The 27363-nt window shown below is 40.6% G+C and overlaps 1 protein-coding gene across 1 annotated transcript in view; it reads right to left on the bottom strand.

Moving 5' to 3' along the window:
- Positions 1-414: 414 nt before the first annotated feature.
- The window catches only part of GOLPH3 (golgi phosphoprotein 3), a 42829-nt gene continuing 15880 nt past the window's right edge, over positions 415-27363 (bottom strand). Inside the window, exons 2-4 of the mRNA XM_089496923.1 lie at positions 19379-19510; positions 14108-14222; positions 415-2476 (exon numbers count right to left, since the gene is read on the bottom strand). Coding sequence (XP_089353049.1) covers positions 2052-2476; positions 14108-14222; positions 19379-19510 — 672 coding nt within the window. The 3' untranslated portion in view covers positions 415-2051. The remainder of the gene's footprint in view (positions 2477-14107; positions 14223-19378; positions 19511-27363) is intronic.

The raw sequence follows: 27363 nt of genomic DNA, 5'->3' as shown, positions 1-27363 counted from the left end.
ACATTCCTAACAGCACTGACTTAACCATTCCCTTCCAAGAGGGGGATCTCTTCCATTTTTATGAAAAAAGAATGGTCCATAAATTTTAACTTACAGTATGTTCCAATATCTATGTAAGCAAGAGAACTTACCTTCTGTTTCAATTAGTGAAATCCAACCCCTGAATTCAAATCAGAGAGGGCTCGAAAGATCAGGTTAAAGAGTAAATGTTTCTTTCATTTCCTCCCCCAGTTTGAATCACTTTAAAGAGACTGCTGCAATTAGAAGCAAGTATCATACTACTTACACTGTTGTTATTCCAATTATGAGAGAATCAGTCCTCAATTCTTCAATTGATCAGAATTTGCTGTTCTGCCATATATCACAGTGCTCTTTAGAATGAGGAACACAAAGTACAAAAGTACATGCTTGCTCTTTTTCAGGCACTTTCAAGATCATAGTTTATTTACTGTAGGTAAAAAGCTAGTATACAGATTGGGGATCCCTTTAACTTTCAACTACAGTTATATATATGTCATTTAGTATTTTCTGCTTTCAGTGTTAACCAAACATTTCTAGACACCAGCCCCATTATTAGTGTGTTCTGTTATTTGAAAACAAAAAGAGAAAAAAGTCTTTAATTTGTACGATACATAATATTTACATTGTGAATGGAGCCAGAACAAGCAATGGTAAAAGAGGTAATAATCTTTAAAAAGCTGGTTTATATATTTTACAATAATGTGCTAATCAGCATAATTGTATATAAAAATTAAAACACAGTAGAGCTTCCTACTACAGAAGTCTTAATTGGCTGAACTGTAGGAATCACCTGGTAAAAATTTACATGCAACACTTGTTAAGATGGTCAACTGTTGTTCTTTTCTGAAGTGTTAAGTAGATTAATGATATGAGACACAATAATAACTTGTATACAAAAATTGAAAACTGCACCCAAGAATTGTACTGGTATAAGAATTGTACTCATCCAAAGGAAAAAGGAACAATGACAAAATGGTCTCATCATAGAACAAATTTTTATAAAGGCAATGCATAGGCAGATTGTGCCTGAATGGCACAACTCCAGAGACACTAGATAGAGGGGTGTCACACACGCACATACACACACACTTACTTTACAGGGGGCTGTCTTACCACTAAGAGACAGTGGTTGAAAACAAATAATGGACCCCCAGATGTACAATTAGTTCAAATTTGGAAATTTATTAAAATTAATAAGATGTGTTTGTATGCTAATTACACAATTCTTACTATGTACGACTACTCTGGAATGTATCCCATTCTGAAACAACTTTGTGAAACGACTGGACCATAGGATTCAGAGCTATTTTAAAAAATGAAAACAAAGAGACAAAACAGATTTATACAGTACATGAAATGCATGAAATGGCCAAACCATTTTTGAACCAATCTGGGGATATTCCTATTTTTTAAACTGTTTGAGTACTTCCAAACCAGTATCTAGAAAGGAAGAGCATATCTTACTAGATTACTACTATTGTGCTCATCTCTACTCCATTTCAGTAGGGTTCAGCTCTGGAGGCTTGGTGATTTAAACTGTTAAATTGTTCTATGAGTCTTCTGTATAACTAACATTGACAACTTCAAGATGTCTTCATGATTTGGGCCCATGATGCCTTGCCACACACTGCTGAGGCAGATCATCACGCAGCTGAATCAACTAGAAACCAGGTGTTGGTTCTCTCCTGTGAGACGCTTTCTGCATGAAAACTATTCCAGTGGAAGAAAAGGGAGTACAATACAAATTCAGATAAAGTAACTTAAAAACGTGATAAGAAACAGCATGCCAATGGAACAGTTCAACATGTTTAAGAACAGGAAGCTCTTTTGTAGCAGCTGAATCCTGCAGCAGACACACACATACACACATGAAACAGAACAGAACAGACCACCTACCATTCCCATGAACAAGAGCAGATTTTCATCATATGAGAAGAAGAGGTACAGATGACAGAAACATGGATCGTCAATAGAAGAGAAACTGATTTACATGAAATGGGTAAAAGAACACTTGAGCAATTTGTTTGCAGTTATTTTGTAAAGGCTGCTACTACAGCCCACAGGACCTCGTTTGTATTGGCCTTCATACATTCAACTTCAGGATCTAAATCCAGGAGCTGCCGCACTCTCTTTGTAGCTAGGTCATACTGCTCATCCAAAAGGGGGGCAAAAGCGTTCTCAAGAACATCGGATGCATGGGCTAAATAAATGAGAGCCAGCAAGCGCTTGTCCATGCGGTGGGGATCATTCACCCATCTGTCAAGAACAGCTTCTTGAACTTTCTTGATGAGGCGCTGCTTAATGTTGTTATTGGTGAGAGGGTGCGTGGTCATGTCAAAGAGGAGAAAGTTCTGTTTCTCTGTTGTCAAAACCCCCTTTTCCACTAGATTTTTGGCTAATCGTTCACGTACATTTCTTAACTGGTAGTGCAATTTTAACGGATTCCACGTCTCACCTGAAAAAAGCCAAACAACAAAAAAGGCCTCTGAATGTTTAGCTGGTACTTTGATAATTACAAAGGAAAAATGATACAGAATATCATATCATGCATTAATATAGAAATGTTAGGTAAGGATTTAGTATTTGTTGTCACTTCTGGCATAGAAGAAGAAAGATGTCATTTAATGATATCTGCACAAAAGATGTTCTAGACAGGGCAGCTTACCAATAACACTTCAATTGAGGAATTCCATACTGGCAAATTTGTGTAATTTGCAGTCATTCCATGAATCTCTCCTCTCTCCAAGTAAACTTCAAAAATATCCCAAAGGCAAAGGTGAAATGCAATTTTTAAATATAATTTCAGAAGCATGAGAAATCCAACAACTCTTCCAACATTAAGGAAAAGCGTTTACAGTTTCCTATGCTCGTTTCCTAGATAAACAGCTATTTTGTTGTTGTTTTTACATACCTTCAAAGTCAACTCTGACTTTTGTTGACCCATTAGTAAACATAGGCAAGATTTCTTTAGAGGAGGTTTGCCACTGCCTTCTTCTTAAGGTGAGAGTGTATGCCTTGCCCAGTGCCACTCAGTTGGTTTTCATGGCTGAATGGGAATTTAAAACCTGGTCTTCTAAATCACTACACCATACTAGCTGTCTATAAACAGCTATGGGCAGACCAAAATGTGGTAGCCTTCTAGTAGGAAAGAACTGCCAGCTGCTACTTATAATATCCACCAAAAACACTGGATAAATATTGTAATAAATGCTGGTAGAGAAAGTTATGAACAGTTGTTCTGTTAATAAAATCATATTTATCAATCACCTAAAAGAGTGTTGCATGGAAATTCACATCCTTGCCACACAGGGTTTATATCCTTTAAAACAATTCTAAAATTAGTTAAAGGGGGGGGGGGGGGGCTTTGCTCCTGCAAAATGTAGTGAACGTTGATCTGGAACATTTTATATCAGTTTTGACTTTCTTCTGTAGCATGGTGACACCTTGTGACCAAACCTCCTAACTACAAATTTGAAAAACAGGCAGTTAATATTCTACGGTGTTCAGAAATTGGAGGTTTATTAGAACCTGAGTAAAAATTTCCTATGGCTCCCCTCCGTATGCTACTCAAAACAAATGAGGCATAAAATTATCAATATACTTTATCAATCTGTTATGCTACTTAGTTTTAAAACACATCATGTTCAGCCAGCAACTCACAAAAGCATCAGACTGCTGTGAAAAAATACTGTTTTTGCCTACTGCAAGTTACAAGTCCCAGTGTGAGGCTGCATTCTGTCAAAAATGCTGGCACAGCAAAATAAGACCAGGTCAGACAGTAGATGAGATCTGAAAAGAATCAGCTCTTCCCTTCCTCTATGTATTCAACATGCTAAGAAGTGCAACACATAATTGAAGGGATGGACATTTTACTGAGGTGGAAAATTTATAAACAGGATATGCCACTTCAGTCTCGTTTGCAAAAATAATGTTTGACTTCACAATAATGTTTTTCTATAGCAATACATTTTCAAAAAATCCTTTCTCACAGAAAACTAACATATCAGGGAAAGAGACAGCAAATAACCTTTTCTATCATATCAGTGTTTCAGATAGAAAGAAAGAAGAGTCTGGTTTTTTTTTTTGGGGGGGGGGCTGATATAGCACAAACAGATTTGTCACTTCAATGATAACTAAGGTATTATTTTCATAGGAGTACCTACACATATTATGGTCTTGCTGTTGGTACAAGGAAAGAAGTTTGATTATTTCATGGATCTACACATCACAAAAATATGGAAATATGGTGAAGAACTTGGCAATTTAAAAACTGTTACTTTTAAAATTAAAAATGGATTCACAGAGAAAAATTTGAAAATGCAAACAGTGTGCTGCATGTGAGAAACCACTGAGGAATGAACGAACAGCTTAACTGTGACTATGGGTCTTTGAGTGGGTATGAATGAATTAACACATATGGGATCTTGGGACTGGAACATTCCCAAGTTGAGAACCTTCAGCAGGAACTCTTCCCCGATACCCCTGACACATATGTTTGAATGAACATAAACTGGTCCTTCCTTATTTCTCATGACAACCACCAAGGAGCATGAAAAAAGGGTGGGATGTATAACATTATAGTTGGAAATATAGAGCCATAATTACGTGTAAGCAATCTGCTCTTCTGCTTCATTTGTGACTCATCCATATGGATGATTAGCTAGCCAAGTTACTGGAGGAGAAAAATATGCTAGAATGAATACAGAATTTTCATTCAAAAAGAAGTACAGTATATGTCATGTCCTGAGTTGTCCAGTCTGTAATGTTTTATGAAGTTGAATGTTTGGTACCACACAGTAAAAATTCAGGACTGAAAACACAACAGCAGAGCCATCACAGTGGCCACAGCTGGGAAAGTCTGGCCATCCTATAGTATATGCTAAGAAGATTATCTCCCCAATCACTCTGGAAAAGCACTGTGTAGCAACTGGTAGATCTTGCATGGGACCTCCACAATAGACAAAAGGTTTTGGAGACTGACAAAAGGAAGCAATCTGACCAAAAAGCCAAGGCCCTGTGAATAGCCAGGGAATATGAGAACTAAAGAAGAGAAGGGGGATTCTCTATGAAGATAAGCAGAGTTTTTGTCAAATAAAATAAAATGCTGACACCCTTTTGTGAGGCAGGAAATATCACATTTGGGACAAAAGACTAAGGCTGGATTTTGCCTTACTGAGTTTGGAGTTATGGATTATGGCATAATCCAAGTGCCTCACCAGAAATTCCAGCAAGCTAGGAGCATGAGAGTAATGAATCAAGATTGTCTTGTCCTCCAGGGAGTGCTAAGAATGCAGTCAGCCTCTAAATCCCTGTAATTAATAGACAGGGAAGGAACAGATAGAGAAGCATCAGCATAGTGGTAAATTAATGCACCCTGGAGGAGTTCCATCCTACTCCTGTCTAACTGGCAGAACACAAACTCACCTATGTGTGGTCTGTACCAGCAATCTATCAGCATCCAAAATACTTCCATGTGAAAAGAAGCATTCATGAGCTACCTCAACAATTCTGCAGCGAACTCTCCTCCTGAGAAAGTGTAAATTCTAGAGGTCCAGTGGCAGGCAAACAAGCATTTATTATTTTGTATCTCCTTGCTTGTTCCTACAGAATATCATGCTATGCTGTCTGTTGCAATATGCACCATATAGTCCAAGGATCTGTCACCTGAAGGGCTCTGACGACTGCCACTAACTTTAATTAATTAATTAATTAATTTTATTTATATACCGCTATTCCAAAGATCATAGCGGTGAACAAGTAAGCTAATTAGCAAGTAAGCTAATTTGCCCCCAACAGTCTGGGTACTCATTTTAGCAACCTCGGAAGGATGCAAGCCTGAGTCGAGCTTGGGCCCTTTTGCTGGTCTTGAACTCGCAACCTTGTGGTTTCGAGTGAATGGCTGCAGTACAGGCATTTAACCACTGCGCCACCAGGGCTCCAACTTTAACGTGTGCAGACAGCATTCCTCTAGAATAAGGGTTCCCAACCTTTTTGACTCATGGAGCCCTTATTTCTATGGCAGAGCCCCTAAGAGGCCTATCCTATGTCTTACAAGTTAATAGTGTTTAGGAGTATATATAAAATATATATTCTTATTCTTTAATTTGATTCAATTTTTATTTATTTCATTTTCCTGGAGCGGCTACAGAGCACTTACGAAGTGCACGCGGAGCCATAAGGACTTCTCGGAGCACAGGTTGGGAACCATTGCTCGAGAAGCCATCACCTGTGTATTTAAAAGAATTCTGCAGTGGCTTCCCTAGTTCAGAAGCAAGGTATCCGCTGTCAGTATGAGGGGAAGCGGTGGCCGATAGAAGGACAAGCCCATCACAAAACATCCTCTCTAACATCTAAGGGAGGGATAAGCTCCTTGTGAGAGCTATCAGTCTCCAGCCAAACTTAGAGAAGAACCATCTCTTGCAGCTGCAAAATTGCAGCTTGGTGAAAGTTATCACTGCCATGGTACTGGATTGTGTGGGTTAAAATGAAAGGGTCCTGGAAAACACTGGGATTTAGGCTGACCTACCCACTGTGCCTAAGAAAGACTCCAGTCTTGTTCCTATGTACTGAATAGACTGTACTGGTAGGAACTGGGATGTGTCCAGGTTGATGTGAATAAAGACTGAGGTCTGCCAACATCTTTGGTACTGATGCTGAAGGTTGGAAACTGACCTATGCTAGTAGGGATCATGTTTGCAGAATGTACAATACTATTGGTACTGAGGTGATACAGTCTGAGCTGGTATACTGGAAACTCTATGCTGTTAAGATGTCAGGTTGCTTTGTAGGATCTTCAAGTCAAGGAAGAATTGATCACACAAAGCAGCATCATAGTCCTAATTAGCCCTGGGAAAACTGCTTTGTTTTCTTATCCCTATTCTATCTGCCTGGGAGGCTCCTTGCTATGTTCAGGTACTTGGTGGGGTCTTGGTGAATGAGACTGAGTATTCACATTCAGAATGACACTGTGTAACCTGATGCTTGCAGCATGTATGATCCAAAGGCCAAGGTTACTGGTATGGAAGTGGTCAGTACCACAGCATTTTCAAAACTTTTTATATACTCTTTCCCTGAATATTCAAAACATATCACAAGCATTCTCTTAGTAATCACTACAACCCTATTTTGCCAGCAGTTTAATCCTTAATTTACATCTGGGAAGAAAGGGCATGCAGCATTTTTATGACTACACTGAGTTTCAATCAGAACCCAGAGATTTTCAGCCCTTATATCACTCTTCAAACCAGCTGGCTGCCCTGTTTAATTTGAGAAGTAAACTGAAAGAACAGAATCTAAGGTCCAAATCACTCTGCAGAAATAATCCAGTTTTAGACTGCTTTAAATGCCCTGGCTCAATACTAGGGAATCCTGGGAATTGTGGTTTATTGTGGCACCAGCACTCTTAACAGCTAAATGTCTCACAAAACTACAGTTCCCAGAATTCCCTAGCACTGATCCAGGGCAGTTAAAGCAGTCTCAAACTGGATTATTCCTGCAGTGTGTTTTGGACCTAAGTCCCTGGAGGCAGTGAACACATCCCACTGTCACAGAGGTTCCATGTTGTTCTCATTTTCATACTCAGTTTCAGATCTTGGCTTTGCCAGACTTGATTCTCCTAGGTATCTACTGATTAAGTATCCTCTCTTGCCTTTTGAAAAATTGCTATTACAAGGGTGATGTGAACACTCACACATCTATTAAGCCAGCTACTGCCAAGTTGACTCTGACTTACTGCAACTCTATCATAGTTTTCTTAGCAAGATTTATTTGGAGGAGGTTTGTCATTGCCTTCCCCTGAGGGCTGAGAATGTGACTTGCCCAAGATCACCCACTGGGTTTCTGAGTTGGAAGAGATGTCCAGGAAAGCAGCCAAGTAACTGATAGCAAGTCCAAATCAACCATCGTGTGAAGGTCAAGCAAGCCTCAAACAGCAGACTTACAAACAAGGCAGTAATATGGTCCGTGGTCAGGCAGGGTGAAAGAAGAAGGTTCGAGCCAAGAGTGAAGTCAGGCCAAGGGAAGTCAGGTCAAGAGTTCCAGAAGAGCAGTATGGTCAGGTCACTCCGTAGTCCAAAGGTTCAAGCCAAGTCAGGATGAAAGGTGCTCTCTCCAGGGAACTCAGCTTCTGGCAAAAGCCCTGACATCCTTCCCAATTTTTTATCATCAGCTCTCATTCATGCAGGTGGTCTTGATAAGCTGACAATTTTCATAAAGCCTCCTTGAGCGCAAGAGGCACACCCTTTCAGATCGTTTGTGGCTAGAGGTAAGTACAGTGGTACCTCGGGATACGAAATACCCAGGTTACGAAATTTTCGGGATACGAAAAAATCCCATAGGGAATTATTGTTCCGCGTTACGAAAGTTTTTTCGGGTTACGAAAAAACTTTTGGTGCTTTTTTCGGCTTTTTCGCACCAAATCGCGGCTTTTCCCCATTAGCGCCTATGGGTTTTTCGGCTTATGAAGCCTTTCGGGTTACGAAAGCGGCCGCGGAACGAATTACTTTCGTAACCCGAGGCACCACTGTATGTGATTTTCTTCATCCTCCTCCACGTCCACAGTACTAGAAGGCCCTGCTGCTGGGAGGTTTGGCTTCTGGTTGTCTTCTAAAGTCTCAGCCTCTGCTGGAGTTCTCAGGGCAGAGCTAGGGCCAGGCTTAGGTTCAGGCTGAGGCTACAGTTCAGGCTCAGAGTCCTCCCGTGAATCCTCAGCCATTCTGGGCCTGATAAGACACCAAAAGGGCCATCCAGTACAACCCCATTCTGCCATGCAGAAACTCACAATCAAAGCACCCCTGACAGATGGCCATCTAGCCTCTGTTTAAAGACCCTCCAAGGAGGAAGACTCCACCACTCTCCGAGGGAGTATATTCTACTATTGAACAGCCCTTACTGTCAGGAAAGTCCTCCTAATGTTTAGGTGGAAAATCTTTTCCAATAGCTTGCATCCATTATTCCACGTCTATTCAGTGGAGCAGCAGAAAATAAGCTTGCTCTATCCTCAATATTACATCCCTTCAAATACTTAAACGGGGCTACCATATCACCTCTTAACTGTCTCTTCTCCAGGCTAAACATACCCATCTCCCTAAGTCTCTCCTCATAGGGAATGCTTTCCAGACCCTTCACCATTTCACCTTTGGACACGCTCCAACTTGTCAACACCCTTTTGAACTGTGGTGCCCAGAACTGGACACAGTATTCCAGGTGAGGCCTGACCAGAGCAGAATAGAGTTGCACTATTACTTCCCTTGATGCAGCCTAGAATCGCATTGGCCTTTTTAGCTGCCATATCACACTGTTGACTCATGTTCCACTTGCAGTCCACTAGGATTCCTAGATCCCTTTCACATAGAATCATAGAGTTGGAAGAGACCACAAGGGCCATCCAGTCCAACCCACTGCCATGCAGGAAACCCATATCAAAGCATCCCTGACAGATGGCCATCCAGCCTCTGCTTAAAGACTTCCAAAGAAGGAGACTCCACTACCCTCCGAGGGAGTGTGTTCCACTGTCGAACAGCCCTTATTGTCAGGAAGTTCCTCCTAATGTTGAGGTGGAATCTCTTTTCCTGCAGTCTGCATCCATTGTTCCTGGTCCTGTTCTCTGGAGGGCTATCATATCACCTCTTAATCTTCTTTTGTCCAGGCTAAACATCCCCAGCTCCCTAAGTCATTCCTCATAGGACATGGTTTCCAGACCCTTCACCATTTTAGTTGCCTTCCTTTGGACACGCTCCAGTTTCTCAATGTCCTTTTTGAATTGTGGTGCCCAGAACTTGACACTATATTCCAGGTGGGGCCTGACCAAAGCAGAATACAGTGGCACTATTACTTCTCTTGATCTAGACACTATACTTTTATTGATGCAGCCTAAAATTGCATTGGCCTTTTTAGCTGCCGGATCACATTGTTGACTCATGTTCAACTTGTGGTCTACTTGGACTCCTAGATTCCTTTCACATGTAGTTTCATTCAGCCAGGTGTCCCCCATCCTATATTCGTGCATTTTATTTTTCTGCCCTAAGTGCAATACCTTACATTTCTCTGTGTTGAATTTCATTTTGTTAGCTTTGGCCCAGCTTTCTAGTCTATTCAGGTCATTTTGAATCTGTCCTCTAGAGTATTAGCTATTCCTCCTAATTTGGTGTCATCTGCAAATTTGATAAGTATGCTCCCAATTCTGTCATCCAGGTCATTGATAAAGATATTCAATAACACTGGGCCCAGGACAGAGCCCTGTGGGACCCCACTGGTCACTTCTCTCCAGGCTGAAAAAGAGCCATTGTTGAGCACCCTTTGGGTTCGGCCGGTCAACCAATTACAGATCCATTTAACAGTTACTTTTTCTAGCCCACATTTTCCAAGCTTGTTTGAAAGAATGTCATGGGAAACTTTGTCAAAGGCCTTACTGAAATCAAGATATACTATTTCGACAGCATTCCCTTCATCTACCAAGTTAGTAATTTTATCAAAGAAAGAGATTAGATCTGTCTGGCATGACTTGTTTCTCTGAAACCTGTGTTGACTTTTTGTGATTATGGAATTGCGTTCTAGATGTTCACAGACTTTCTGTTTAATGATCTGCTCTAGAATCTTTCCTGGTACTGATGTCATCAACTAACTGGACGATAATTGCTGGGATCCTCTTTTTCCCCCTTTTTGAAGATGGGAATAACATTTGCACTCCTCCAGTCTGCTGGGACTTCTCCTGTTCCCCAGGAGCTCTCAAATATTATTGCCAATGGCTCCGATATTACATTTGCCAGTTCTTTTAATACCCTTGGATGTAGTTCATCTGGTCCTGGAGACTTAAATTCATTTAGATTAACAAGGTATTCCTCTACTATCTCTTTACTTAGTCTGTGCTGAAATCCCCCTATTCTGTCCTCTGCTCCATTATCCTCAGGTTGAGCACCCTTTTCCTTTTGTGAGAAGACTGAGGCAAATAAAGTGTTGAGGAATTCCGCCTTTTCTCTGTCTTCTGTTAGCATTTTGCTATCTTCTCCACATAGTGGCCCTACCATTTCCTTCTTCTTCCTTTTGCTGCGGACATATCCAAAAAAGCCCTTTTTATTGTTTTTAACCTCCCTAGCAAGCCTGAGTTCATTCTGTGCTTTAGCTTTTCTGACTTTACCCCTACACATGCCTGCTATTTCTTTGAATTCCTTTTTCGTGATTTCCCCCTTCTTCCATTTCTTATACTTGTTCCGTTTCAAACTTAGCTCAGTTGAAATTCCTTAGTCATCCATCCTGGTTTCTTGAGACACCTCCCATTTTTCTTTCTCACGGGAACTGTTTGAAATTGTGCCTTCAGTATCTCCCTTTTGAGAAATTCCCATCCGTCCTTTTAGTATTTCTGACCACAGGATCACCTTCAATACTTCTCTCAGTTTGCTGAAATCTGCTCTCCTAAAGTCTAGAATGTGTGTCTGACTCTGCCTGGCTTTTCCTTTCCATTGTATAACAAACTCCAGGAGAACGTGGTCACTTCCACCTAATGATCCCACCACTTGCACCCCATTAAGCAAGTCATCCTTGTTGGTTAGGATCAGATCTAAAATAGCTGACCCCCTTGTTGCTTCTTCCACCTTTTGGACCACGAAATTGTCTTCCAGGCAAGTGAGGAATTTGCTAGACTTTGTGGATTTGGCTGAGTTTGACTTCCAGCAAATATCAGGATAGTTGAAGTCACCCATCACTACTACATCTCTCCTTTCTGAGTGTGTGGTCATCTGTTCTAGAAAGGCATCAACCAATTCCTCAGTCTGACTTGGAGGTCTGTAGTAGACTCCCACCGTAACATCCTTGTTGTTTCCCTGCCCTTTAATTTTTATCCAGATGCTCTCCACCTGGCTTCCATGATTGATGTCCTGGATCTCTTCACTGGTGTAGATATCTCTGACATATTGTGTTATTCCTCCTCCTTTCCTGTTTGGCCTATTTCTCTTTAAAAGGTTATACCCCTCTATTTCTACATTCCACTTATGAGAGTCATCCCACCAGGTTTCAGTGATGACTATTATATCATATTTGCTTTGTTGTACTAGGAGTTCGAGTTCATCTTGCTTATTTCCCATGCTCTGTGCATTAGTGTAGAGACATCGCAGACTATGGGTCCCTTTTACTTGCTGCCTGTGCAAGTTTTTTTGCCTCCCAAGGTTGGGTCTTTTTTTTCTTGTTTACTCTATGTCTGTTTGACTATTTTCACGATTCCTTTCACCTTCTTTAATATTGTCTCCCTTCCCCATGGAACTCAGTTTAAAGCCCTCCTGATCAAGTTCTTGAGACTGTTGGCAAAAACATTTCTTCCAACTGGTGTGAGATGCAACCCATCCATTGCAAGAAGTCCCTCCTCATGGAACCGCAGCCCATGATCAAAGAATCCAAATAGTTCTCGGCGGCACCATCTGCAGAGCCAGTTGTTCACATCCGCTATTTTCCTCTCCCTTCCTGGACCGTGCCCTTCAACTGGCAGAAGAGACGTGATGACAACCTGTGCATCCATTCCTTTCAGCTTCCTACCAAGCGCCTCGTAGTCCCTTTTGATGTTCTGAAGGCTGTGCCTTGCAGTATCATTGGTTCCCACGTGAACCAAAAGGAAGGGGTATTGGTCAGTAGGCTTGACCAGTCTTGTCAGGTGTCCCCCATCCTATACCTGTGCATTTCATTTTTCTGCCCTAAGTGCAGCACCTTACATTTCTCCCTGCTGAAGTTCCATTTTGTTAGTTTTGGCCCAGCTTTCTAGTCTATTAAGGTCATTTTGAAGTGTGATCCTCTCCTCTGGGGTATTAACCCCTCTTAATTTGAAGCCATCTACAAATTTGATAAGCGTGCCCTCTATTCTTTCGTCCAAGTCATTGACATTGGGCCCAGAACAGAACCCTGTGGCACCCCACTGGTCACTTCTCTCCAGGATGAAAAAGGGTCATTGCTGAGCACCCTTTAGTTTGGCTGGTGAACCAATTATTAATAAACCTAACAGTTGCATTGTCTAGCCCACAATTTACTAGCTTGTTTGCAAGAATAATAAATAAAATAAATAATAAAAATTTTATTTGTATACCGCCCTTCCAAAGATCAGGGCGGTGAACAGCATAATAAAATCAAATAATACCACAAATTACATAACATCAAATACAATCAAATATACAAATACACCAATAAAAACAGATTAAAAAAAACCCATTAGCCAACCTTCTTGCCAACAAGGAGGAAGGGAGGCCAGCTGGAACTTCAATCGAGGAATGCAGCATGGAATATCATGGGGGGCCTTGTCAAAGGCCTTACTGAAATCAAGATATGCTATGTCTACACCATTCCCTTCATCTACCAAGCTGGTAAGTTTGTATATAAAAAGGAGATATCAGATTAGTCTGGTATGACTTGTTTTTGAGAATTCTGTCAAATTCCATAACAGCATCTTAAAATTTGAATGGAATTTCCACCATCCATTTTTTCTACATCTTGCTTGTTACAGTCTTAGAATTGGAAACACTAGGTTTGTTATGCCACTGCTTCAACAGCAAGTCAGCATTTATGAAACAGCAGAGGTTGAAAGAGTAGTGTTATTGAACAGATGAAAAATGAGAAATGAAATACTGACAGATCTCATAAGAGCACCTTCACCAACAAACAGAAGGAATTTGAAGAGTCCTTTGCAAGCGAACATTAGGAATAAGCCAAACCAACTCCACGGACATATGAGAGAAACCCCCCCCCCACACACACACTCATTTCCATACCCACACACATAGGTATACATGGTTTAATGCATGATAATTGATGGGTGTATTACTTTGAGGGTGCAGTTCAACCATCCATCCAAATATTTATGTCTTGTCCTGTATCACAGGATCTCAAGCTGGTACTTAATCACTTCCTGCCACCACAGCCATCCCCAAATTTACTTGAATGAACAGCAAAGTTTAAAATTAATCATTTAGAAAGATGACATTACATAAGTAAGAACATACCATGCTCTAAGCTAGAAAAAACACTCTTTAAAAAAAATAGAAAAGCATGGTACCACAAAACAATTTGTTAAGTAAGCACTGAAAGATACTAATTTTCTATAAACTTCTCTTACCACTAAGCAATTCTATCCAGTTCTGCACTGTTTCTGGTGGCTGTGTCTCCTTAATGTGCTTCAGCGCTTCATCAAGTAGAACATCTCCTGTAGGAGCATCTGATTTGCAGATTACCTGATGGGAAATTCAAGAGTTTAGTCCAGCACCTCAAATTGTGTTTGTGATTTTTTAAATACCAAGGATATTAAAAGTAGGTTTAGATGCTATTTTTAATCTCAAGGCTCAATGTTCAAATATTTTCTCTTTTCGGACCAATGTCATAAATTTTCACAAATAAGGTTCAGTATCTTCAACAAGATTCAAAACTTACATTTTGAAATGTATCTCAGCTCTCAACACAATTAAAATGCACAACAAAAAATATGAAGGGATAATGAACATTGACTCATTCATGCAAGCTAGCAAAGAAATATTCCAAATTATCTCCTGCATGATGCATCCTTATTTATTTACTCAGACATGCAACAAGTTTCTTCATAATGGACATTACTTTTAATTATATACTTTCTCTAATTGCACCATCAACCAGCACTCCCAATGAAGGAACATTATACTACAGCTCCCAGCACAACCAGTAAGTCACATTAATTCCAAGTAAGGCACAGAATAAATATGGAGAAATGGAAAGCCTTTTTATATAACACTAGAAATTTGGAGTAGCTACAGAAGACAAAGCATATCAGGGACATAGAAGGGTGACCCGAAAAGAAAAGGGGGAATAAATGGCATGTGATTCATGCAGATGTATTCTGAATGGAACAGCAAACAGAAAAGAGGAGAAAAAGTAACCAATAACCAGGGAGCTTGCAGCTAGAGAATCGATTCGAAGCTCTTTCCCATATCAAGGAGGATGAAGAAGAGCAGCATGGACAGACTTCAGGGACGGAGCAGGGGAGCCTGAGAGTCCCACCCGAGGGAACAGTCGCTGCTAAGCCTCGGAGGAGGCGTGTGGTCGTAGTGGGGGACTCCTTGCTGAGGAGTACAGAAGCAGTGATTTGTAGGCCTGACAAGATGTCTCGAGAGGTGTGTTGTCTTCCAGGTGCAAAGATCCGTGATGTGACAGAGAGGCTGACAAGACTGGTCAAGCCTACTGACCAATACCCCTTCCTTTTGGTCCACGTGGGAACCAACGATACTGCAAGACACAGCCTGCAGAACATCAAAAGGGATTACGAGGCGCTTGGTAGGAAGCTGAAAGGAATGGATGTACAGCTTGTCATCTCGTCTCTTCTACCAGTTGAAGGGCATGGTCCAGGAAGGGACAGGAAAATAGCAGCTGTGAACAACTGGCTCCGCAGATGGTGCCGCCGAGAAGGAATTGGATTCTTCGATCATGGGCTGCGGTTCCATGAGGAGGGACTTCTTGCAACAGAAGGGTTGCATCGCACGCAAGTTGGAAGAAATGTTTTTGCCAACAGTCTCAAGAACTTGATCAGGAGGGCTTTAAACTGAGTTCCGTGGGGAAGGGTGACAATATTAAGGAAGGTGAAAGTGATGGTGGAAAAAAGTCAAACAGACATAGAGGAAACAAGAAAAAAAGTGCAAGGACCCAACAGTGGGAGGCCAAAAAACTTGCACAAGCAGCAAGTAAATGGGACCCGTGGTCTGCGATGTCTCTACACTAATGCACAGAGCACGGGAAATAAGCAAGATGAACTTGAACTCCTAGTACAACAAAGCAAATATGATATAATAGGCATCACTGAAACATGGTGGGATGAGTCTTATAATTGGAATGTAGAAATAGAGGGGTATAACCTTTTCAAGAGAAATAGGCCAAACAGGAAAGGAGGAGGAATAGCACTATATGTCAGAGATATTTACACCAGTGAAGAGATCCAGGACATCAATACTGGCAGCCAGGTGGAGAGCATCTGGATAAAAATTAAAGGGGAGGGAAACAACAAGGATATTATTGTGGGAGGCTACTACAGACCCCCAAGTCAGACTGAGGAATTGGATGATGCCTTTCTAGAACAGATGACCACACGCTCAGAAAGGAGAGATGTAGTAGTGATGGGTGACTTCAACTATCCTGATATTTGCTGGAAGTCAAACTCGGCAAAATCCTCAAGGTCTAGCAAATTCCTCACTTGCCTGGAAGACAATTTCACTGTCCAAAAGGTGGAAGAGGCAACAAGGGGGTCAGCTATTTTAGATCTGATCCTAACCAACAAGGATGACTTGGTTAATGGGGTGCAAGTGGTGGGATCATTAGGTGGAAGTGACCATGTTCTCCTGGAGTTTGTAATACAGTGGAAAGGAGAAGCCAGGCATAGTCAAACACACATTCTAGACTTTAGGAGAGCGAATTTCAGCAAACTTAGAGAAGTATTGAGGGCGATTCCATGGTCAGAGGTACTAAAAGATAAAGGAGTTCAGGACGGATGGGAATTTCTCAAAAGGGAGATACTGAAGGCACAATTTCAAACAGTTTCAGTGAGAAAGAAAAATGGGAGGTGTCTCAAGAAACCAGGATGGATGACTAAGGAACTTTCAACTGAGCTAAGTTTGAAACGGAACATGTATAAGAAATGGAAAAAGGGGGAAATCACAAAAAAAGAATTCAAAGAAATAGCAGGCATGCGTAGGGGTAAAGTCAGAAAAGCTAAAGCACAGAATGAACTCAGGCTTGCTAGGGAGGTTAAAGACAACAAAAAGGGTTTTTTTTGATATGTCAGCAGCAAAAGTAAGAAGAAGGAAATGGTAGGGCCACTGCGTCGAGAGGATGGCAAAATGTTAACAGGGGACAGAGAAAAGGCAGAATTACTCAACACCTTCTTTGCCTCAGTCTTCTCAAAAAAGGAAAAGGGTGCTCAACCTGAGGATAATGGAGCAGAGGACAGAATAGGGGGATTTCAGCACAGAATAAGTAAAGAGATAGTAGAGGAACACCTTGTTAATCTAAATGAATTTAAGTCTCCGGAACCAGATGAACTCCATCCAAGGATATTAAAAGAACTGGCAAATGTTATATCGGAGCCATTGGCAATAATCTTTGAAAACTCCTGGAAAACAGGAGAAGTCCCAGCAGACTGGAGGAGGGCAAACGTTGTCCCCATCTTCAAAAAGGGAAAAAAAGAGGATCCCAACAATTATCGTCCAGTTAGTCTGACATCAATCCCAGGAAAGATTCTAGAGCAGATAATTAAACAAAGAGTCTGTGAACATCTAGAGGGAAATTCCATAATCACAAAAACTCAACATGGGTTTCAGAGAAACAGGTCATGCCAGATAAATCTAATCTCTTTCTATGATAAAATTACCAGCTTGGTAGATGAAGGGAATGCTGTGGATATAGTATATCTTGATTTCAGTAAGGCCTTTGACAAGGTTTCCCATGACATTCTTGCATACAAGCTTGTAAAATGTGGGCTAGACAAAGTAACTGTTAAATGGATCTGTAATTGGTTGACTGGCCGAACCCAAAGGGTGCTCAACAATGGCTCCTTTTCATCCTGGAGAGAAGTGACCAGTGGGGTCCCACAGGGCTCTGTCCTGGGCCCAGTGCTATTCAACATCTTTATCAATGACCTGGATGACAGAATTGGGAGCATACTTATCAAATTTGCAGATGACACCAAATTAGGAGGAATAGCTAATACCCCAGAGGACAGGACCAAGATTCAAAATGACCTGAATAGACTAGAAAGCTAGGCCACAGCTAACAAAATGAAATTCAACACAGAGAAATGGTATTGCACTTAGGGCGGAAAAATAAAATGCACAAATATAAGATGGGGGACACCTGGCTGAATGAAACTACGTGTGAAAGGGATCTAGGAGTCCAAGTAGACCACAAGTTGAACATGAGTGAACAGTGTGATGCAGCAGCTATAAAGACCAATGCAATTTTAGGCTGCATCAATAAAAGTATAGTGTCTAGATCAAGAGAAGTAATAGTGCCACTCTATTCTGCTTTGGTCAGGCCCCACCTAGAATATTGTGTCCAGTTCTGGGCGCCACAATTCAGAAAGGACATTGAGAAACTGGAGCGTGTCCAAAGGAGGGCGACAAAAATGGTGAAGGGTCTGGAAACCATGTCCTATGAGGAACGGCTTAGGGAGCTGGGGATGTTTAGCCTGGACAAAAGAAGGTTAAGAGGTGATATGACAGCGCTATTTAAATATTTGAAGGGATGTCATATTGAGGAGGGAACAAGCTTGTTTTCTGCTGCTCCAGAGAACAGAACCCGGAACAATGGATGCAAGCTACAGGAAAAGAGATTCCACCTCAACATTAGGAGGAACTTCCTGACAGTAAGGGCTGTTCGACAGTGGAATGCACTCCCTCAGAGGGTGATAGAGTCTCCTTCCTTGGAGGTCTTTAAACAGAGGCTGGATGGCCATCTGTCAGGGATGCTTTGATTTGGATTTCCTGCATGGCAGGGGGTTGGACTGGATGGCCCTAGTGGTCTCTTCCAACTCTATGATTCTATGATTCTATAATCATTAAGGGAGACAGGAACAAATCACAGGAGGTGGCTATTAGTACTAGTGTTATGTCTCCAAAAATCGTGTCCCCAAAAACCAGAACATGGGTGACGCTGGTTTCCCATAATCCATAGTTCCTACTTAATTTGACCCTTATTTTAAAATATACCATAATCTATAAAGTACCTTGCTTATTCAATTTACTTATTGAAATGTCACATCTTTCAGATTTACCTTAAAAAATACCTAACTAAAATATTCTAATGCAAGCTATCATAGCCTGGGTATTTCAGGAAATGTTTCTACATTTCTGACAAACCAACCAAACAAACAAATAAACAAACAAACAAACAAACAAAAACAACTTGGAAGCTTTGTGAAGAGGGTAGGGGATCCATTTCAAGCTATTCATAACCAAATGTAGCTAGCTGTACATAAGTAATTACTGCTTACACAAAGACTCAATTCTGAACAGAGAGGCAAATGGAAACTTTTCAAACTTGCTTTTTAAATAGGTGAGCAAAAGATAATATTGACAAGGGAAAACTGCCCATGTAATCAAATCTGGAGTAGAAAATGAAGCACAACCCCAGCATCACCACCTACAAGAACCTCTCAGGAAAAATGTTACCTTGACATAATGCCAACAAAATCAACTGCAGAGAAAAACACAGACAGAGTTTGCTAGGCATTGGTTCGGTGTGTGGCTTAAGAAACTTCTATTAAACTCTTTACAAACGCTAACACAGGTCTACAAACGGGTACCAAATCTCCAGATTAACACCTGAAATACTTTATCAGACAGAACTAAACACACACATACCCTTTGCCTCTTACCTTTCTAGTTAGAAGACTTTTGCGTCTCATTCCAAATGCCTCCAGCTGAAGACGCCCTCTCAGTGCCAATTCAATTAACATGCATCCACGAAGTCCAGAAGAAATGCAATCATTCCAAAATGATGTGTAACCCTGGTGAGCAAAATACATGTTTCAATAAATTTTATGTATATATACACATAAAAATAAGAAGATGAGTCACACAGGAGCAACTCAATCATCTATCTACAGTAGTCCAGTGTTGTGTTCATACAGTGGCCAGGTCCTAATCAATGGAACAACAGAAAACAAACTTGCTCCATCTTCAGCATGGCATCCCTTCAAATATTTAAACAGAGCTATCATATAATAAAAAATATCACCTCTTAACCATCTCTTCTCCAGGTTAAACATACCCAGCTCCCTAAGTCTCTCTTCATATGGCATGGTTTCCAGACCCCCTTCACCATTTTGGTCACCCTCCTCTGGACAGGCTTCAGCTTGTCAGCATCCTTTGTGAATGGTGGTGCCCAGAACTGGACACAATATTCCAGGTGAGGCCTGACCAAAGCAGAATAGAGTGATACTATTACTTCCCTCGATCTAGACACTGCACTTCTATTGATGCAGCCTAGAATTGCACTGGCTTTTTTAGACTTTTTTTTTTTTTTTGTAGACTGCACTTTAATCAGCCCTGTTGTAAATTTTAAAGGTAGTTCGTGTGGTAAGTACTTGTTATTTTGTCTAGATCAGTTTCATCACTACCTCAGTTTAACACACAAGCAATGAAAGTTGACATTATCTGTGATATCCATTATGGTATAAATAGAGAGCTGTTGTACATGCACACAGGAATACACCTCATTAATACACAAAGTTATACATGCTTTTGACTGTTCACATATTAAATATATTTACTTCAGCAAAAGGGTGTTAATCAAAGTTTGAAGCTCCTGAAAAATGCGGAGCCATCAGCAGAGACAGAAAAAGACAAACTGCAGTCAACATAGGTATCAAATATTCTGAGATGTTCTGCATAGTTGACACACAAATTTTCAGCCCCAGAACTTGCTAGAGCTGCAGAGACTGCCAAGAAACAAGAAACCCAGAATACCTAGAATTCCCCTTCAGTTTTGAAAAATGGTTGGGGGGCGGGGGGGGGGGGGCGACAACTTTTGATCTTAAACAATGCTGGAAGGGACTACATTCCTTGGACACTTCAAAGACAAACAGTTCATCTTTGGAGGAGGGCAGAAAAAGAATGGCTTTGGGAATAAAACCATCTAAAACAACTCAAAGAAAGTCTTCACAAGCTAAAGCAGTTAAAGGTGCATTTATTTGCTACTTATCAGTGGTGTCACTACGGTCGGCATCATACGGAGCGTTAAATTATGGTGTCATTCCCCACACTGACCTCCTCCCTTACCACACCATAAAGAATCCTCAGTAATCTTTTCTGTACTAATGTTACTCATTAATTGTAATTCCTGTATATCACTGAATGTAAGGTAACACAACCAGCAAAATTAAAGGTATAGTGGGACTTCAGTATCTGAGGGAGATCCGTTCCGGACCCTGCCATGGATGCTAAAATCTGCAGGATCTCAAGTCCTGCTGCCCCAAATGGCAGCACATGCACACAGCCACACCACCATCAGGGACAACAGGAGAGGGCTTATCTGAAGTCCTGTTGTCCCTAATGGTGGTGTGGCTGTGTGCACACACTGCCACTGGGGACAACGGGGGCTGTCCCTAATAATGGTGCAGCCACAATGTACATACCGCCATTGGGGAAAATTTGGGCTTGCTGTTCGCAGATGCTTAAATCAGCAGATACAGCGCTGTGTAAATTTACAGCGCTTTATAAATAAAGGTTAATAATAATAAAAATAGATAACGAGACACCACTGTTTACCTTTAAATTACAGTATCATATGCACAGCCTAAATGTATTTACATGTACATAGTTTCATGTAGTTAAAGTAAACATTTGATAAGATGTGATGTTTTTAAATAATTTTTTTAAAGAATTATTTCTTTTAACAAAATAATTTTAATTTTTTAATTAAAAAAAAAAACCCGGAACCATTATTTTCTCCTCCCACTGACCTTAACCCCCTCACACCATCTCTTTAACATTTTAAAGGGACGCAAGCGAACAGCACAGCCTGTTTCTGCCAAAAGGTTGATGTTTGGGGAGCAGTGGTGTCACCCTCCCTTGGGGTGTCACCTGGTACAGCCTGAACCCCCTAGTGATGCCACTGCTACATATAAATTCATTCTTATCAATTAGAGGAGATTTTAAATTCACAACAGAAGGGGCACAAGCACAAAGTGCCTTTCTTGCATTAATAACATTCTGAGACAGCTAGCATAGCATACCTTCTAATGTCAACAATGTGCAAAATAGTCTACCTAGATGCATAATTACAACCTCCTTAATAAGAACCTGCATAATGTCTGTCTTTAAATTAAATTAAGATAATCTCTATATTGACGTTTGAGACAAAACAAGGCATATGTTTTTAAGTAAAGCAGACATATCAAAATGATAAACACTCTAACCAAAGAAGAAGAAGAACAAAAAAAAAAAAAGTTAACTTCTTTAGTTTGCCCTCTAACACTAAATCCATCTGGAAAGCCAAGATTGCAACTCCTAGGAAAAGCTTAGAGTAACCAAAAAATAAAAAATAAAAAAATAAAAAATACAGCTTTTGATGCATTGCAATAAAACAGATCAAGCCTATTTTTAATCTGTTCCTTCATTCCTCTACCCTAACTGAAACTACTAACTATAACATGAACTCAGAAATATTTACTTGTATATGTACTTAATTTTTTAAAAAAAACAATTAAACCATCTAAGCAAGAGAATGCAGAATGTTACTCTCGATATATGAACACTCCAGTGACTAAATTTCAGATTTAGCTGTTTGTATCATTACATTAATTCTCACCTTTAAAAGACAATTTTACAACCTACAATAAGATACAAAATCATTCTTCAAGAGTAAAGTAAGCCATCGATTTACATTGCAGTCTACTTAAAATTCACATTTCACTGTTATTTGTAGGAAAACATGAGCATAGCTTCCTTTTCCCTTTAATGCTTAGTCATCTCTTTCCAAATTTATGCTCCCAGCACTCTTTCCTACTTTCTAAGATAGCTGTGGCCTTGCCTATCAAACCTTGGCAGGTTATCTTCAGAAGCAAGACATTTGTTACCTCAATTCATCTACCTTTAGTCACAGTCACAACATACTCGCTCCTTGCTTGGTTTCCTCTTCTGCCTGGAATTCTCCCGGTTTTCCCTCTACTGTATTAAATGCACAGTAAATGCACACAGTGCTCTTGAAGGGCAGAAAACTTTCCACTACTTTTTCCCCCATGAAGATTTTTTAAATTTCTAAGCATGCATTCTTTTCTAAAATTATTTACTAATTAATACATTTAATTAACTTTTCCCCCATATTTCTCCCCTCCCTGAACCCTATATTAGAACCATCTAAGGCCTGCTGTGACGAATTTAACAACTTCTTCGCGGATAAAACCTCTCGGATAAGGACTGATCTCAACGCCAGCATTTTTTCAGAACCTATAAGAGGCATCCAGAGATTCCGTGCAGTCTATTAAACTGGATCACTTTGAGTTTGTGAATACCGAGGATGTGGACAAGATTCTTAGAAGTGTTAGGAAGACAACATGCTCTCTCGATCCCTGTCCTTCATGGCTGACGGCTCGGGGGGGGGGGGTCGGCGGTAACATCGATGCTGTGCCGCATAATTAATACATCGTTTAGTGAAGGGCAATTTCCATCTAATTTAAAATTAGCAGTAGTTAGACCTCCGCTAAAAAAAGCCCTCTCTAGACCCCCTGATTCGAAACAACTATCGACCTGTTTCGCTGCTGCCTTTTTTAGGGAAGGTGATCGAGAGGGCAGTTGCCTTCCAGCTTCAAGCGATCTTGGATGAAACAGATTTTCTGGACCCATTTCAAACTGGTTTCCGGGCAGGCTATGGAGTTGAGACTGCCATGGTCACCTTTGTCGATGATCTCCGTCTGGGCATGGACAGGGGTAGCGTGTCCCTGTTAGTGCTTTTGGACATCTCAGCGGCTTTCGATACCATTGACCATGGTATCCTTCTGGAACGCCTGAGGGAGTTGGGTATTGGGGGCACTGTGCTCCAGTGGTTCCGCTCCTACCTCTCGGGTAGATTCCAGATGGTGCAGCTGGGGGACTCTTGCTCCGATAAGAGGGAGCTTACATCTGGCGTCCCTCAAGGAGCAATTTTGTCCCCCATGCTATTTAACATTTACATGAAACCGCTGGGAGAGATCATCCGGAGACACGGGGCGCGGTGTTATCAGTATGCTGATGACACCCAAATATGTTTCTCTGTGTCTCCGACTGTTGCAGTGACTAGGGATGGCATCTCTCCTCTAAATGCCTGCTTTGAGTTGGTAATGGGCTGGATGAGGGGAAACAAACTCAGTCTGAATCCAGAGAAAACGGAAGTACTTGTGATAGGCTCCCCAGGTCCGGGTAGTGAAATTTGTCCACCTGTCCTGAATGGGGTCACACTCCCCCTGAAGGACTCAGTTCACAGCTTGGGAGTGCTTCTGGACTCGTCGCTCCAATTGACATCTCAAGTGGATGCGACGGTCAGAAGCGCCTGTTATCAGCTTTGGCTGATACGCCAGCTGTGACCCTATCTGGGCTGGGGGGACCTTGAAACGGTGGTACATGCTCTGGTAACCTCTCGATTGGATTTCTGCAATGCGCTCTACATGGGGCAACCCTTGTACCAAACCCAGAAGCTTCAATTAGTGCAGAATATGGCAGCAAGATTGGTCGCTGGATGTTCCAGGATCGACCATATAACACCTGTTCTGCAAGATCTTCATTGGCTGCCCATTCACTTCCGGGCACAATACAAGGTGTTGGTTATTACCTATAAAGCCCTAAAAGGCTTGGGCCCAGGCTACTTGGAGGACCGCCTCTCCCCATATAATCCACCCCGCACACTCAGGTCAGCCGGGAAGAACTTGTTGAGGGTTCCAACCGCAAGATATGCGTCAACCTCGCAAAGGGCCTTCTCCATCTCGGCCCCTAAAATTTGGAACACTCTTCCCGATGAGCTCCGTTCCATCACTTCCCTGGATTTGTTCAAAAAGAAGCTTAAAACCTTTTTTTTCCACCAGGCTTTCCCCCATGTCCCTTGATACTATGTGGCTTCCCCCTATATGTACTAGCATCATGGATTAACAATTCAGCTGGCTTTGATTTGGGGTAATTGGTTTTTTTTGTTTAATGTAATGTTTTAATATAGTGTTATAGCTGTTTTTATTCAAATTTTTATTCTGTATTGTTGTTTTTATTGCATTTTCTATACACCGCTTTGATTATCGTGGAAAAGCGGTATAAAAATAATTTTTATTATTATATTATTATTATATCTAAGAAGCATCACTACAACTCATTTAGAATGCCTTTAGAATGCTAAAATGATTATTGTTCATTGTTTTGGTTAAAATATTGTTATGTCTTAAAGTTACAAACGTTCTAGTAAAAATAAATGCCGAGATCAGAATATGCTTTAATATAACAATGAAACATTAAATGTACTTTGTTGATTTCTTCTCATACAAAATATTTCTTTTCTCCACTGGGAAAATAGTTTTGAGAACTTTATACAGTATGTTAAATTATCATGGTGTACTCTAATTTTGTGATTAAATCTAAGACAAATACACTAAGGTCCAAAACACTTCAGAAATAATCCAGTTTGAGAACGCTTTAACTGCCCTGGCTCAGTGCCAGGGAATGAGAGCTTATTGTGGTACCAGAGCTCTCTCAGAGGAAGTTCAATGTCGCTCAAAACTATAGTTTCCAGAATTCATTAGTACTGAGCCAGGGCAGTTAAGGCGGTCTCAAACTGGATTATTTCAGCAGTGTGTTTTGAACCTAAGATTCCAATCCTATTTATACTTTCATGGAAGTAACATCCATTGAACTCATTGGAACTTACTTCCAAGAAGGATTTCACTTGAAAATCAGACTCCAATAAACTGGGGGCATTAGTACATTTTTCAGAAAAGCTGTATGGCTGATAGCCCTAATGAAAATCCAGCCAAGTCAAAGTCCAACTGTATTATTTCGTCTATCCTCAGTATCGGCCTCCTCATGTAAACCCTGCATGCATCAAGCTGTATTATCTTTTTCATGTTTCACCGAGGGTTGTAGAGAAACAATGATTCAACCAAAATTTGTAAAACGGATTTTGTTTTTAATTCATCTGAACATTTGCAAATTAAGTCTAAGTGAATTCACATAGGCTTACTTTTAATCAGACATATGTAGAATTACACTTTTTGATTCTTCCCTTCCCATAACCCTTAAAAATAACCTTAGGTATGCTATCAAAACCCTAAATATTTGGTTTGCAGATCTAGTTTCACCTTACTAGAGATTCCTCAGTCTCTCTTCACTTTAGTTTTCTAATCAAAGGACAGGTTTGCAAAAATTATCTTTACGCCAACATTTTAGTCACATCACTTGTACCATTCACCCTTCGATAACAGTTATCTTTTTCCTTAATCACAATCCTCTTTATTGTTGTTGTGTGTCTTATGGTGATTCTAAGGCAAGATCAAAGGGTTTTCTAAGCAAAATTTGTTCTCAAGGAGGTTTGCCTTTGTTTTTCTCTGAGGCTGAGAAAGTGGGACTCAATCAAGGTCACCCAGTCAGTTTCCATGGTGAAGCAGGGATTCAAACCCTGGGCTCCACAGTCATAGTGCCATGCTCAATACACCACATTGGCTGTCTAATCTACTTTATATAGAATATAATTCATACTGAAACTATTGTGGAAAACATTTCTTTGGTGAATGCCTTTAGACAAAAATAATGTTGCAAAAAACACTTTCTGAAGCAAAACATCTGCAAATAAATACCTGGAAAGTAGGGAGTGCAAGAGAGATTGCACTATTCATCTATATTTTTATCAGTCCTTTAGATCAGGGGTAGGCAACCTGTGGCCCGCGGGCCGGATGCGACCCAGCAAGGCCTTGGGGCCGGCCCCAGCCCAGTCCTGCCGCCGATTGCCGCCGGGGCCTTTGGGGGGCAATTGTCCATAGAAGCCTCAGAAACATGCATTTATATTAACATTTTTTTAGAAATCAGCAAATTTTTTCACGTGTCCTCCATTTTTTAAAAAAAAGTGTCTTCCATTTGAAAATTTTATCCTACATTTGTCCTGGTTTATTTATATATTTAATTTTTTTAAAAAAAAAAACAACAACATTTAATTATTTATTTTTTGGCTTTGGCCCCCCAGTTGTCTGAGGGACAGCAACCCGGCCCCCGGCTCAAAAAGGTTGCCTACCCCTGCTTTAGATGAAGAGGTTACCAACTTCTCCTTCCCTGCCGACCCACCTTGAGCTGAGATAAAAACTCAGATGAGGTAGGGAGTAAAGGCATTTTTAATTCCTAGTACATTTTTAATTCCTTGCACTTGAAGAATCATGGTACTACTTACAAGGGTTCACAGGCATTTCAATAACCACAGAAACTGAATACACAGTAAAGTTTAGAATAAGGTCAGTAGACTTAACTGCAAGCAAGATGATCAAAGTTCAAAGCCACTTGTGTCAGGGAAGCTGCTCTTTTGCTCCCTTGGTATCCCTGATAAGATCCCCAATCTTAACTTTTTAATTTAGAAAGGACAAATAAGAATATATAAATATAACAGCACTGCCCTGTTTAAAATGATTGTTTGTAAGGATTATGGCTATAATCTGTTAAGTGTCTTGAGCACTTCGGAAAATAGGGAAACATATATTAAAAATGAAATTTAACAAATGAAACATGTAATTTGTTTTCTAGATGCTAACTTTTTTCCAGGCATTATGCAGCTCCTCAGGAACATATGGTGTAATTTATGAAACTTAATTTTTTACTGTAGTGTGCAACAAGACACCAAGATACTAATATCTGAAATTTAAAA

The sequence above is a fragment of the Sceloporus occidentalis genome, unplaced genomic scaffold, assembly GCF_023333645.1.
Source record: "Sceloporus occidentalis isolate IW3139 unplaced genomic scaffold, rSceOcc1.0.p SCAF_1, whole genome shotgun sequence".
Taxonomy (NCBI): Eukaryota; Metazoa; Chordata; class Lepidosauria; order Squamata; family Phrynosomatidae; genus Sceloporus; species Sceloporus occidentalis.
This window is presented reverse-complemented; position numbering and strand designations above follow the sequence as displayed.